We start from the raw sequence: 14,498 nt of genomic DNA, 5'->3' as shown, positions 1-14,498 counted from the left end.
TCTCCCCTACTTCCTCCAGTATAGCTCCTCCAATAGAGTATGCAGCATGCCATCGATGTTTCCCAAACCTCAAGACCTTACATTTTGCTGCATTAAACCCATTCATTTGCCCATCTGTCTAGCTTATTCAAATCCTCTTGCATGACTACTCCATCTACACTATTGCTAATAACCCTTCCTAGCTTCCCATCATCCGCAAACAACTGAACATCCCCACTGCAGTCCACTGACAATGTCATTGACATAAAGGTTAAACAATATAGGTGCCAGTACTGAGCCCTGTTGGACCCCACTTGTAACCCTCTGCCTCCTTGAAACTGCCCAACCATATACAACTCTCTGATACCTATCGGACAACCAATCCTGAATCCAGTTGACCAACCTGACATCCAAACCCATGTGCTGCAACATAAATATCAACTTATCATGTGGCACCCTGTCAAATGCCTTCGCTAAATCCAAGAAAATGGCAGTATATGCCTTTCCCTCATCTAATGCTCTTGTAACTTTATTATAAAAGGCTAGCATATTACTAAAACAAGAGCATCTTCCTCACAAATCCATGTTGACTCTCACGGATAACATTATCCTCATCTGCCCATTGTTATATACAGTCCCTAACTAATTTCTCCAAGATCTTAAGAACTTCTGATAACACACAAACTGGCCTATAATTAGACAATTCCAGTCTGCTACCGCTCTTATGCAATGGCACTATCTTACCTTCCTTCCATTCTCTGGGCACCTTTCCTGTAGCCAGATCTTTCCTTTGACCTGACTTTTCAGGTCAAAGGAGCTGGCTACCACTTTATGCAGTGGTACCACTGCATAAGGAAAAAAAAACAAATTGAAGTCAGTGGTGGCAAACTATAAGCTAGTTTGTGTATATTTGTGGTGGTAAAGGTGTTGTAGAGACTGGTTACAGAAAAAATACAGAATTAGATTGATGACAGTAGTAAGCTTTTCAGAGAGCACTGTGGATTTGTTAATTTACGTTCTTGCTGCAGTACCTCATTTACATTTTATAATATAGTGAGTAGTCTTGGAGGAGATATATATGCAGTGAATTTTCAAAATGTTGCAAGACACTTGAGAGAATGCTACATGCAAAATTACTGTTGAAACTGAGAAGAGAAGAGATAGAAGAGTCAGTTTATAACCTGTTTACAGGGATGGTAGGATGACAGAAGTCAGCTAGTTGTGTTACCAACAGAAAGCTACAGATTTTGATTATGGAGTCACTCTTCTTTAATTTATATATATTAATGATATATTTCCAAGGTTGAGAAGGGATATTCACTTGTTTACTGATGATGCTGAATCGGAGAGAATAACTGCAGAAAGCTTGCTTTAATGTGATGTTGTTACTGACTGACTGGTGACTGGTTTTCCCTTTCAGTCATTTCTGACTGTAGGTGACTAAAAATCTCACCAGAAATACTTTGTGGGCAAAGTATTCCTGGTGAGATTTTTACCGGTAGTTCACCATTATTTTCCCCAACCTCCCAATTTTTATCTGGGCTCAGGACTAGCATATGGCTGGACGTATTCATGACTGTAATCCATATGTGTTCACAGGGCTTATTTGCCTATTCTGAGGGACGAAAAACCCGAGTTATATGATCATAATGTTTCTAGTGGCAGCATAATCATTAGGGGGATTCTATTTCAGTCTGTAGTTCTGTTGTTCAGATGAAAATACTCCTACCTCCGTATGAGACCAGATAAAGGTTCTTCACGTGACTGATGGGAATCGAACCCAGGTCTTTCCGACCAAAGGGTTTCATCTATACCGACTGAGCTACGGAGGGGTGGGGGCCATTACGTAATGCTGCATCTTGTTTACTGTTTGCAGTTAATTTGGAGACAAATTATAACTGGGTGAATAAAATATGCCCATCAATCCAGAACCAGAGTATTTCTACAGAATATTTTTCAGTTTGATGCATTTTCCATACTTAACCAATACTGTTTAGTGTCATGGATTTGAGCAGATATTACTGCGCGCATGTTCGTGTGCACTTTTTATAGTGAAAATAAATTTCATGTACTGCTCAATGCCTCGTCGAGAAAGGCAGGAGGGGGGGGGGGGAGCATCACTAAAGGGCTACTCCATCATTGCTACCGACCGAAGTTGAATGGCTCACTCAGAATACACACATCGATCTGGTTTTGCAGTAATTGGTAATAACAGAGGTTTCTCACAACTGGTGAAACCACTCGGGGGCTTCCATATGATAAAAGAGTCCTCTAATTAGAGTCTATTTGCATATTTTAATTGGATTTCACGGAGGCTAATCAACTGTCGACTCCCTGCACTGAGCTACTAAAATGGGAAAAAGGGAGGATGCAATTGTTGGTACACAAATGCTGATTGCGTGCCATCCACTTATCCTGTCCCCTCCATTTCCTTGCACGGGGACACCATTATGCCACACTCCATCGTTTGCATCTCCCTTATCTCACACTGACACCCCGACAACTTAACGATTCGTCCTATTTATCAACTTCTTTTAATAATCAACCTGTTTGCACAGCAAACGACCTTGTTTATTATCTGCAGCTCCCCAACCCCAAACTCATTTATCAAATAAGACATAAAGCGAACGCGCGTTACCATTTTGCATTCGACAATCTTTGATGTGCTCACTGAAATCACTGATGTTATTACACAAGATTGTAATAGATTGATTTCTTGGGCATTGGAATGTGAGCCCATTGTTGCCAAGTGTCAAATCATGCACTTTGATGGAACTAGATGTAACAAAACTACAAAACTTTGCTCCAAGAAGCGGAAGAGATGAGTGATCTGAAGGTGCTAGTAGATAGGGAGTCATTGTTCAAAGAAGCATATTGTAAAAGTTGTAAAGATTACTCAAAAATATTACTGCTATAATGTGAAAGACACTGACCCCACAGAGATAAGAGGGCGATATAGTGACAGTGGCACTGATCAGGTCACATCTGTGTTTTTGTAGAAAGATATGGTAACTTGGATATCTTGATGATAAAAAAACCAAAGGTTCTGGAAGTATGTTCTACACTGCTGTTGGTGGGGGTGGGGGGGGCAGCCATTCTTTTCAAACTAAATATAGAACAAAATGAAATTGTAAATCTTACCACTATCAATATAGTAATCATCACAGGGTGGAGGTCCAAACTACAAATGTGGGTCCTCTGAAAATATACTCTATATATACTCTTGAAATCAACAACAGCTAGAAAAAACTTAACTAAAATTCTAGTAGAGACAAACCAAGCAGTGCTAGTAGCAGGACATCTAAACAGTAGAACTAAAAACTGAAATAGAATCCCTCTAATGACTATGCTGCCACTAGAAACATTATGATCATATTACTCCATAAGCCACATACTGCATTGTGACAGGACTTCCTTATATCCTTGATAGCAATATATCTAAATTTTATGCACCAATGGATGACCTCAGTTCTAACCACAACCTGTTTTACTTGTCTTAGAACATGAAGAAAATATTTCAGATTGGTGCCCAACTGTGCAAGATTAATGACAGCCTTCTATGAATCTATTGGCCCACTTCAAACCATCAGCTCAAGGGAAAAAAACTGAGTTTTGAGTTTTCAAACCCAAAACTGCCTTAAGAGCTGCCACTACAGACCTGCTGTGTGCAAACTCCATCTGACTTCCAGATGAGATTAAAAACCTCATCCATGAAAAGAACAGAGCTAGGTGCCAAGACGACAGAATACTGATAAGCAATCAGCAGGACTATGAATGAAGTTCAATATGCACTTAAAAACTATTAAAATCAGCAGTGGAAGACAAAACTTCAGTCCTTAAACACAGAGGACCAGACTCTCAGGAAATGACCAAAGCTCTACCCATACAGACTGTAAACTCCTCTCACCAATCCATGGTGAAGGTGGTCCAGTTTAACATGATACTTCTCTAGGCTGTCAGCTATGAACATATAGTGCATCATCATTTTGATACATAAGCTTTGCTATATGTATTTTTATTATCTAATTTTTGGAGTTACATGAAATATTTTCAGAATTCTGTATCATATTCCACACCCAGTTCTGACTTACAGAATTGTTTCATTTGTAAACACCAATAAGTTTAGGGTCAATTATAGTATTTTCTGCTGTATGTTGTTTGAAGATATATTCAATCTCAGTTTATTTGGATTTTAAACTAACAGCAATTATCAGCTTAAACTTTATCTGCTAAGCACTTGGAATTGTTTTCCATTTTGAAACATTTGTTTCTTTACCTTCATTAGTCCAGTAAATTTGAATTCCAGTAAAATGAAATTTGCATTCTTTAGCTTTCCTTTCGTATTTACAGAAACATTTTTTGCCAGGCATCACACATGAAATCATCAGAAAAGTTTATTAATTCCAGAGCAAGCACATAAAGCTATTTTTCTTTCTTATCTTAGTAAAAAAGTTCTCCTTTGTACAAAATTTTTAGCATTAATACTCCTGTTTATTTATTTTATTTCTCCTTGACACTTTATACTTCCAAATACAATGTGCTAGAAAACAAAAATTGAAAACAAAAAACACTTTAGTAAATCAAATATTTTGATCTGAATCTAAGAGATCATCTTTGGTCAGCAGAATTCAAACAATATAGAATAACAGTGGTTTCAAATGATATGAGCCATGCACTAGTTCAACAGTACCATAAATTGCAAGATGTGATTAAAAACAAACAAGCGGACACTAGTTATATTTCTTGAGGAACTTTAAAACTTGTTCAGAGATTCCAGCAACATAAGGAATTGGAGCCCACTGCAAGGTTCTAAGGAATATGTTTGCAAGAATTGAAAATGCATTGATTCTTTCTGTGAGTAGAAGCCATTCTTTTGCTTAATTATATAGGCTGTTGTCATGTTCTAGTTTCAGGTCATGCAGGTGGGAGCAAACAATATAAGCTCTGTTCAGCAAAGCTTTGATGATGCCCATATTTTGAGATGGATGAAGATTTGCAATAACCAGAGGTAGTCAGTACACCAGATGGAAAGCAAAAGAAGATGATGTCCAAGAAGGCTAAAAAGGATTGCAAACTGTTTTTTCTAACCAGAGGTAGTCAGTACACCAGATGGAAAGCAAAAGAAGATGATGTCCAAGAAGGCTAAAAAGGATTGCAAACTGTTTTTTCTATCCAAATGAATAACCAAAAAATAGCTGTTGTCTAAAGACAAATGAAATGAATTTAGGTATCATTATTCAAAAAAATAACCCACAGCATCTTTCTTTTTCTTCCATTTTTGACCTTATTATTATTATTATTATTATAATTATGAGCAACTCAAAGGAGTCCTTAGACTCATCGAGGGAGGCCCTAAATATCATGTCAAGAACTATCCAACATTTGCACAGTATTTATTATACTTTGCTTGAACTCATTCACAACCATGGCACCCACAACAGACTCTGGCAACCTATTCCATTCATTCATTCACTACTCTTCAAGCAAAAAACCTAGTTCTAACACCCTTGCTACCTACACTCTTACTCCATTTCCATGGATGGCCCCTAGTTCTACCACCACCTGACCTGTTCTGAAAAATTTTTCTCTGATTTTGTAAAAACTCCTCATTAATTTGTATGTCTCAATCATATCACCTGTTTTCTCCATATCAACCAGTTTCTGTAACCCACAAATCTTCAACGTGTTCTTGTAAGGTTCATTCCAGAGACCTGCTACCATCTTGGTCACTCGCCTCTGGATCCTCTCCACCTCCTCATCATCAAGAAACCCTGGCACCCAGATCTGTGCACAGTAGTCAAGATGGGGTCTTACCAAAGCTTGATAAAGGCTCATCAAAGTATTCTTCGGTAACCAAGCGATCTGATGAGCTGCTTTTGCCACGCTTGCTATGTGCCCACTAAACTTTAACTATCTATCCACTAACACTCCCAAGTCTTTGGCTTCATAAATTTCCTAGAGTACAGTTCCACCAATGTGGTATACAGCTGGTAATCTTTTCATCCCAAAATGCACAACCTTACACTTTGCCACATTAAACTGACATCCATTCCCCTTTGCCCAGTCTGCCAATCTATCCAAATCATTCTGCAAAATTCTGACATCATCTGTATTAACTATTGCTGTAGCCAACTTTGCATCATCAGCAAATAACTGAACGGTTCCTCTTAGATCCTTTCCTATATTGTTGATGAACAAATTAAATAATAGCAGTCCAAGAACAGAGCCCTGTTGCATGTGTCGTGACGACTCTTGTCCTTCAAGTCCGTGGTCTTATTTCAAGTCACTTATCTATAAATTAACTAATTAACAATTGGTCACCAATCTTAAAATAGGGAAATTTATATTTATACTGCGCCACCCTATCTTAGATTAGTCTATATAAATAGTAAGATCAATCTTTAATTAGCTAGCAGTCTTCTCATTTACTCTGGCCGAATTAACTATTATTCTATTTGGGGCACCCGCTAGATTCGAATTTTTTATGAACGGTGCAATAATAAGGAATTCAGGCAAACACAATATTTAGATTAACAAAATAAAACATTTAATATATGATATATAACAAGTACAATAATTCTACTTTTAAATGAAACAATACAATAAACTCAATACAACTCGCTAAGTCTCTCATTCCAGTTCGATGTTCTAAATTCTCAAAAACAATTTGCAACTTCAAAAACACATATTTTCTTAACTCAGATTAAAATAACAAACTTCACAATCAGTCAGTCTCTACAAATCTGTCAGTTCAATGCTTAAGTTCACAGCAGGCACTAATCTAGGTAGACAATATTCCAAGCAAGCTTATTCCGGACTTTGAGTATCGGAGATCTATTACAGTTAATGCTAGAATAGACAAACATATACAACTACTCTTACCAGATAAAATCTTCAATACATCAAGTTATTGCGAGTACACTTATGAATTAACTTATTTACATTAGCGGAACACACATAATAAAATTCTTCTACGCTTTAACTGAACTTTTGTTAACTGCGCTTCACTATTCTAAAAAAACAGCAATTTTGTTTATCTGATTACTGCATTAACCTTTCTTCACAACGACAGCTGATTTCACTTATAACAAACTTTATGATTCACTACGCTTTGGCCTTCTAACACTATTCTCATGAATATCTGCCCTAAAGAATTTATAATCTTCTTTGCTTGTATGCTACCTTCCTACTGGTTCCGCAAAGCTCCTTCTCCCCTCTCTCTTACTAATAAAACTTCAATTATCTCCTTTTTACCCTTTTTTCCTTTCCCCCCGTTCGAATGCCACGTTCTCTTTGACCCCGTGGTTGTTTACTCATGCGTCTCCATGACAACAAACTAAACGCAAACATTTCGCTAATGTAATACAACGCTCTACTACTACATGAATGATTACATAACGTTAAATAATTTCACAAATAAGAATAAACAGAATATTTGAACTACTTAGTCAACATTTTCATTACATATGAAATTAATTATAGATAACACTTTACGTTACATCATATATATTTAGTTACCATAAATTTTACACATATTATTATTTAATATATTAACAGTAGGTTAAGAATAGAATAAATAATTAAATAGTAATTCTTAAATAAGGAATAGTAATTACTTTTTATATAAAACATGATTAATACATAATAAGCAATGTTAAATATGAATGAAAAAAAATAAATTACACAACATAGTTTCATTCACAATTTAACACATGCCACCAGTCACAGATCTTCTGAATAAACTCTACTCCTGATAAACTACTCTGTGATATCTGTCCATCAAGCATACTCTTATCCACCTCACCAACCCTATATCCATCCTCATGTGCTGCAGTTTATTGATTAGAATTCCATGTGGTATCCTGTCAAAGACTTTTGCAAAGTCCAGCAGTATCACTGTAAACTCATTACCTTTATCCAACTCAGCTGTCACTGTATTATAAAATGTGAGCAAGTTACTGAGGCATGACCTACCTTTCACTAAACCATGTTGTTCCCCATACAGTATCCCATTTCTGTTCATCCATTCCTGTATTTTGCTCTTGACCACTTTCTCCAGTACCTTGAGAACAACTCCTGATATGCTGATCGGTTGGTAATTTGTTATGGGAACTGAATTACAATGGAATCAATTCTCCACTCCCTCAGAACTAACCCTGATTTGAGATATGGGTGGAGTTTCAATGGGGATAAAAAAGCATTATTTCTGCATTATTTCACACAATGCACAGATAAAGTTTCAGTTATCTGTGATGTTTAAAAATCAGATTATAAAAAGCAATTTTATAAGCTGGGTTTAATCCTTTTTCCCAAGTAAGCAAACAGACAAGTAAGTCAAGTTTGCGCCTGCACGTAGTGCAAGTCTGAGGCAACTTGTGGTAAAGGTGGAGTAAGATCCGATCACTTTCCTTAGTATTTTCCCCTAATGCAAAGCACATCCCCTTATGGAGATGTATGATGCTATGCATTAAAGGCAAGGGTCACTACCCAGACCAGTTTTGACTTTCATTGAGGTCTCGTCAGTGGGAGCCAGACCTAAAAATGCCAAGGTTGAAATAATGCACAGCTTATAAATTTTACCTAAACAAGTTGCCACAAGGTGCTTTGACCTTATTAAGTAAAAATCTCAGGATGAGAGTAAGATGTAGATAGTTTTTTTACCTTGGGTATGTACTATGTTAAAGATACCAAGCAATTTATAAGCTAAGTTTTAATCCTTTTTCCCAAGTAAGCAAACAGATATATATATATATATTTCATTTATCTGTATTTAAAACTTCGTTGATTATTTTTTATTTTTATCTTTCAGAGAAAACCCCAATTTCATTCGGTGGAAAAAGCTATGCCTCTTATGTTTTATCTAGTCCTATTGATCGTCATATGAGTTTGATCATGTATGTGAGAACTAAGCAGCCAACAGGCAATCTCATGTATGCAGCTGGCACAAGAGATTATAGCATTCTTGAGGTTAGACCCATTGTGAATTTTGAAATTCATTCATGTATTTTTATTATAAGATAATATAATTAATTTTCCAGTATATAATTGCAGGAAGGAATATAAAAATTACCATAACTATGTGTAGCTTTGTCTCTGTTACACACCAGTTTTGAGTGAATCTATATTACTACTATTATTATTATACAGCATCTCCATGGAGTCCACAGACTCATCATGGGAAATCCACACTAACATTTATATACACAAAATCTATCATCTCCTTAAACTCATTCACTGTCAGAGAATTTTCTTTTCTATCTGATTTATTTATTTTCCAAGAGGCAGGAAGGTAAATCGGGTAGGAGTTGGATGAATAGCATCATTAAGCAGGAGTTGCAGAATAAATTGAGGAGGGGAATATAAAGAACAAGGTGATCAGCAATTCCATGAGCACTACAGAGGCACAGACAAGAAGGGTGACCTGTACAGTAAGGAAGGCCAAAGTTAATAATGAGAGAATGCTAAGTGGAAGATGAGGTGCAAGATGCCTTGGCAAGATCACTAAATGGGAAGGCAACTGGCCCAGGAGGAGTTCAAATTGTGGAAGTATGGAAGTGACCAGCTGCTAAGAATAATAACAAGAATGTTCAATCAAGTTCTGGAAGGAGATGTAATTCCTGATGAGGGTCATATAACTCCAATCTTTAAAAAGGTCAATAAGAATGATCATTCAAATTAGAGGCATTAGTGCGATGGCCTCCATGAAGTAAAATTATAACTGCAAGGCTAGAGAAGAGTATTTATTGCCTTTTACATGTTAGATGAACAGTCTTGATTTACTGCTGTAAAATCTTGTACTGATAATATTTTCATCACAAGAAAGATCATAGAAAAAGAATTACCAAAGGGCAGGAAATGCATATGACTTTTGTGGACCTTGACAATGCCTATGATTCAGTTCCCATTAGCAGACTCTGGGGTTCAATGAAGAAAATGAATGTGAGTGAATCAGTCATAATTTTGATTAAGAGAATATATAGAAGGTGCAGAACAGCTGTTTATGTGCATAAGTAAGGTGTCCTCGTTACCTCCAATTGGTGAAAGCGATCATGTGGTATTGACTTGGGAGGTTGCAAAATCTGTGGATTTTTCTGTTAAGAAGAGGTATATACGGAATTACAGGTTAGGCAATTATAACAAGCTTCAGAGTGAGCTTGCAGCCATCCCATGGCAGAACATATTGCAGGGGAAAGATGTTAGCAGTGCATGGGATAAAATCAGTGGGTGTCTGAGGAAAGCAATATCAGATTGTGTCCCCATGGTCAGGAGGTCAAACAAGGCAGGCATTAGATGGATGAGCAGTAGTATCAAGCTTGATCTGCAAAAAAAAAGAAAATGTTATGGAGAATTTACAAGGAGAAAGGCAATCAGTACACCCATGAGCAGTACAAAGCTCAAGCTAGGAAGGTTACCAGCATAGTAAGAAAAGCTAAATCAGATTATGAGAAGACTTTAGCCAAAGAGATCAAGGATAATCCCAAAGAGTTCTTCCGCTATGTAGCAAGTAAGAGGAAGAATGACTTCGGAAGGATAACTTTAGTGGGTGCTGATGGTATTGAGGTGACAAAATCAGATGTAATAGTCGAGTTACTGAGTGATCACTTTTCAAAAGTCTATCACCCAAGTGAGGATACCTCTATACCTATAGCAATAACTAATGTGAGAATTGAAGCTAAAGAATCAGAGGTATTTAATATATTGCAAAATTTAAATGCAAACACAGCTGTAGGCTTAGATGGAATATCAGCTCGAGTGTTGCGTGAATGTGCAAATGAATTGTCAGTCCCTCTTACTTGGATATTTAATTTAAGTTTGAACTCTGGTATGGTCCCTAGGGAGTGGAAGTTAGGCAAAGTGGTTCCTTTGCATAAGAGTGGCTCTAAAACTGCCGTAGTTAATTACAGACCAATCACCATCTCAGGAGTAGTGGTAAAAGTATTGGAAAAGTTGGTTAAAGACAAAATTCAAGAATGGGTGGATCAGAATATGATACTCTATAGAGGCCAACATGGTTTTGTTAGAGGTAGATCCTGCCTTAGCAATCTATTAACTTTTCATAATAGAATGACATCTGAGTTGGACAAAGGAACTGGCTACACAGTGGTACTTCTGGATTTTGCTAAGGCTTTTGACAGGATACCCCATAGAACACTGTTACGCAAATTGGAGCAGATGGGAATGGATACTAAATTGGTGATATGGATAGGAGAATGGCTCAGGGAGAGATACCAGAAGGCGGTGTATGGAGGAGCCGAGTCCAGAATGAGGCAAGTGACCAGTGGTGTGCCTCAGGGCTCTGTGCTTGGGCCATTGTTGTTTAATTTGTATATAAATGATATAGGAAATGGCTTAAAGGGAGATATTCAGTTGTTTGCTGATGATGCAAAGCTGGGTAGCGCAATAAAAAATCAAGCTGATGTTGAGAGTTTACAGGATGATTTAAATAAGCTGATAAAATGGGCAAAAGATAATGAATGTCAGTTCAATGTGGAAAAGTGTAAAGTCATGCATTTTGGGATTAAAAGATTACCAGCTGTGTACTGCATTGATGGAAAGGTACTCCAAGAGACTGATGAGGCTAGGGACTTAGGGGTGTTGGTAGATAAGGAGATGAAGTTCAGAGGACACATTGCTAAGGTGTCCAAGATTGCACATAGGATTACTTGGTTGTTGAGGAACACACTGACATCCAGAGATAAAGAGGTTATTATTCCCCTTTATAAAGCATTGATACTTCCACATTTGGATTGCTGTGCTCAGGTCTGGTCACCTGGATTCCTTGGAGATGAGGAGGCTGTGGAGAGGATTCAGAGAAGAGTGACCAAGTTGGTGAGTGATGTTCACCAAAAAATGCTCCCTACATTGATAGATTGAGAGCTTGTGGATTGCAGAGATTGGTTGATAGGCGAAGAAGAGGGTATATGATAGAAACATTACTGAAAGGTTTTTATAGGATTGATGCAGGGGAAATGTTTCAGCTGTGTGATAGTGATGGAAGAGCAAGAGGTCATCCCTGGAAATTAAAGAAGAGTGTGGTTAACAAAGGTGTCAGAAAAAGGTTTTTTGCCTGGAGGGTGGTGAATGAGTGGAATTCATAGCCTGACATAGTTGTGAGCTCTTCGTCTGTAAATGAACTCAAGAAGAGATATGACAGATATTGTTTTGCTAGTTTGGGTCGCCCACGATGAGTCTGACTCCATGAAGATACCCATAATAATAATAATAATAAATGTGGAGGACTGGTATCATCTATAGGTCTGAGACAAGGATGTGGGTTGTCACCAACTCCGTTTAAGATTTAGCTCGATGCACTGCTTGCATATTAAAATGCTTGAGATTGGACCAGTGTCATTCATTCACTATTGTTTGTTGAAGATCAGGATGACATCGATTTTATGATGAGGAATTTGGTTGATGTTTTTAACAGCATGGGAGATCTAAAAGTAAATATTACTAAGACAAAATATTTGGTGGTTGGAGAAAGCAAAGATTTAGATCTAGTTAGTAAAGTCAAAGCAATAGATCATTTCAGATACTTTGGATCTATTAATCTTAAGTTGGGAACATGTGAGAAAGATGTAGATGATCATGTTAACCAAGCCCATAATGCTATTAAGCAATGGTTTGCTTAATAGCAAACCATTGGTTTGCTATTAAGCTGAATGGTTTGCTGTGGAGTCGAGACAGCTGGCAAGAAACCAATATCATAGTCCAAATGATAGTAAAGAATGTTCTGATATATAAGGGGAGAAAGGTAGTCATTGAATGAGAAGCAGAAGAGTCAAAAGAACTGTAGAAATAGATAGCTTATGATGAAGTATGTGTATTATTATTATTAACCCAAGACCTCATGGAGTCAAAGATTCATCTGGGAGGTCCTTTTATCACACACACAGATCATCATACCATGCCTTGAAAACATTCAAACTCCTTGCAGACACCACACTCTCAGGCAAGGCATTCCAATCATTCGCAACTCTGCATGAAAAAAACCTACCTCTCACTCCACTCTCTTTATACAGTTTCCAGAGATGACCTCTGGTTCTCCCCCAATCTCCCACTATTTTCTGTAGAACTTCTCCAGCATTGATCCTATAACAACCCCTTACCAACTTGTAGGTCTTTATCAATTCGATCTATCGATCTTCCTCAATCTTTCCTGATACTCCACATTCCAGAGGTCAGAAACTATCTTAGTCAATGGCCTTTGGACCCTTTTCAACATCTCTTCATCCATCTGAAAACCAGGTGACCAAATCTGGACACAATAGTCCATGTGTGGCCTAATCAAAGCCTTATACAATGGAACAAGAATCTCCCTACTTCTACACATCAGTGTCCTCCGCATCATTCCCAGAAGCCTTTGTGTTGTCTACACAATTTTGGCTATGTGTCCCCTAAATTTCAGATCCTTATTCACTATCACCCCCAGATCTCATATTTCTTCCACCTCCAACAATATATTCTCACCAAGCATTAATTCTGCATCCCATCTTTGTTTTCCAAATTTTAAAACATTACATTTTGCAACATTGAACTCACATCTCCATTTCCATGCCCAATCACTCAATTTATTCAAGTCTTCTTGTAAGACCACAGCATCTTCACTTCATGGTTTGTCCCAACTTTGCATCATCTGCAAATAACTGAATATCTCCATCCAAATCTTCACCTATATCGTTAATATACAAGTTAAACAGTAATGGTCCCTGAGGCACTCCACTAGTGACTTTCCTTTTCTTGGATATCGCTCCCCCATACACAACTTGTTGATACCTATCAGATAGCCAGTCTCCAATCCAATGCACTAATCTAATATCCAACCCCATCTGCTCTAGTTTGACTATCAATTTATCATGAGGTTCTCTATCAAAAGCCTTTGTGAAATCTAAGTATATTACTGTGTATCCTTCTCCTCTGTCCTCCTCTGACAATAAAGGAAGCAGTCACTTTATTGTAATAAGTAAGTAGATTACTAAAACATGACCTCCCTTTAGCAAATCCATGAGGTCCATCAAAGATAATACCATTGTTGTCAACCCAACTCTGGATCCTAGTTCTCACAAGCTTCTCAAACAACTTAACCACAACACCTGACACACAGATAGGCCTATAGTTTGATACTTGAGTTCGATCACCTCCTTTATGAAGTGCCACGATCTTGTCCTCCTTCCACTCCTTAGGAACTCGACTGAGTGCAAGACTCATATTAAAAAAATATGTGAAGACAGGTGTCAACTTCCTGGCACATTCCTTCAGAATACGTGCTGATATATTATCAAGTCCCACAGCCTTATTAACATCTAGTTTACTCAATTCTCCATACACCTCTTGCTCACTTACAGTCAGTCTCTCCTCCCCATCATCTACTGTTCTCAATCTCTCCATGAAGTCACATTCACAAGATTGAAAGATCTTTATGAACTGCTCATTAAGTATCTCCACCACACATTCTGCAACAGCTGTCTTTATACCATTTCCTCTAATCAATGTCATCCTTCCATAATCATTCTTTCTTT

General features: G+C 37.5%; 1 protein-coding gene across 1 annotated transcript in view; it reads left to right on the top strand.

The window, feature by feature from the left end:
* Nucleotides 1–14,498, top strand: part of kug (FAT atypical cadherin kugelei) — a 599,114-nt gene that overhangs the window by 506,346 nt on the left and 78,270 nt on the right. The window contains exon 28 of the mRNA XM_090401756.1: nucleotides 8,789–8,946. Within this exon, the coding sequence (XP_090257882.1) occupies nucleotides 8,789–8,946 (158 nt within the window). The remainder of the gene's footprint in view (nucleotides 1–8,788; nucleotides 8,947–14,498) is intronic.

Source organism: Typopeltis vanoorti, chromosome 2, assembly GCF_054136105.1.
Source record: "Typopeltis vanoorti isolate ZY-2024b chromosome 2, IOZ_Tvanoo_1.0, whole genome shotgun sequence".
In the NCBI taxonomy this organism is placed as follows: Eukaryota; Metazoa; Arthropoda; class Arachnida; order Uropygi; family Thelyphonidae; genus Typopeltis; species Typopeltis vanoorti.
The sequence above is the reverse complement of the archived record's forward strand: the minus strand, read 5'-3'. Positions and strand labels throughout refer to the sequence as shown.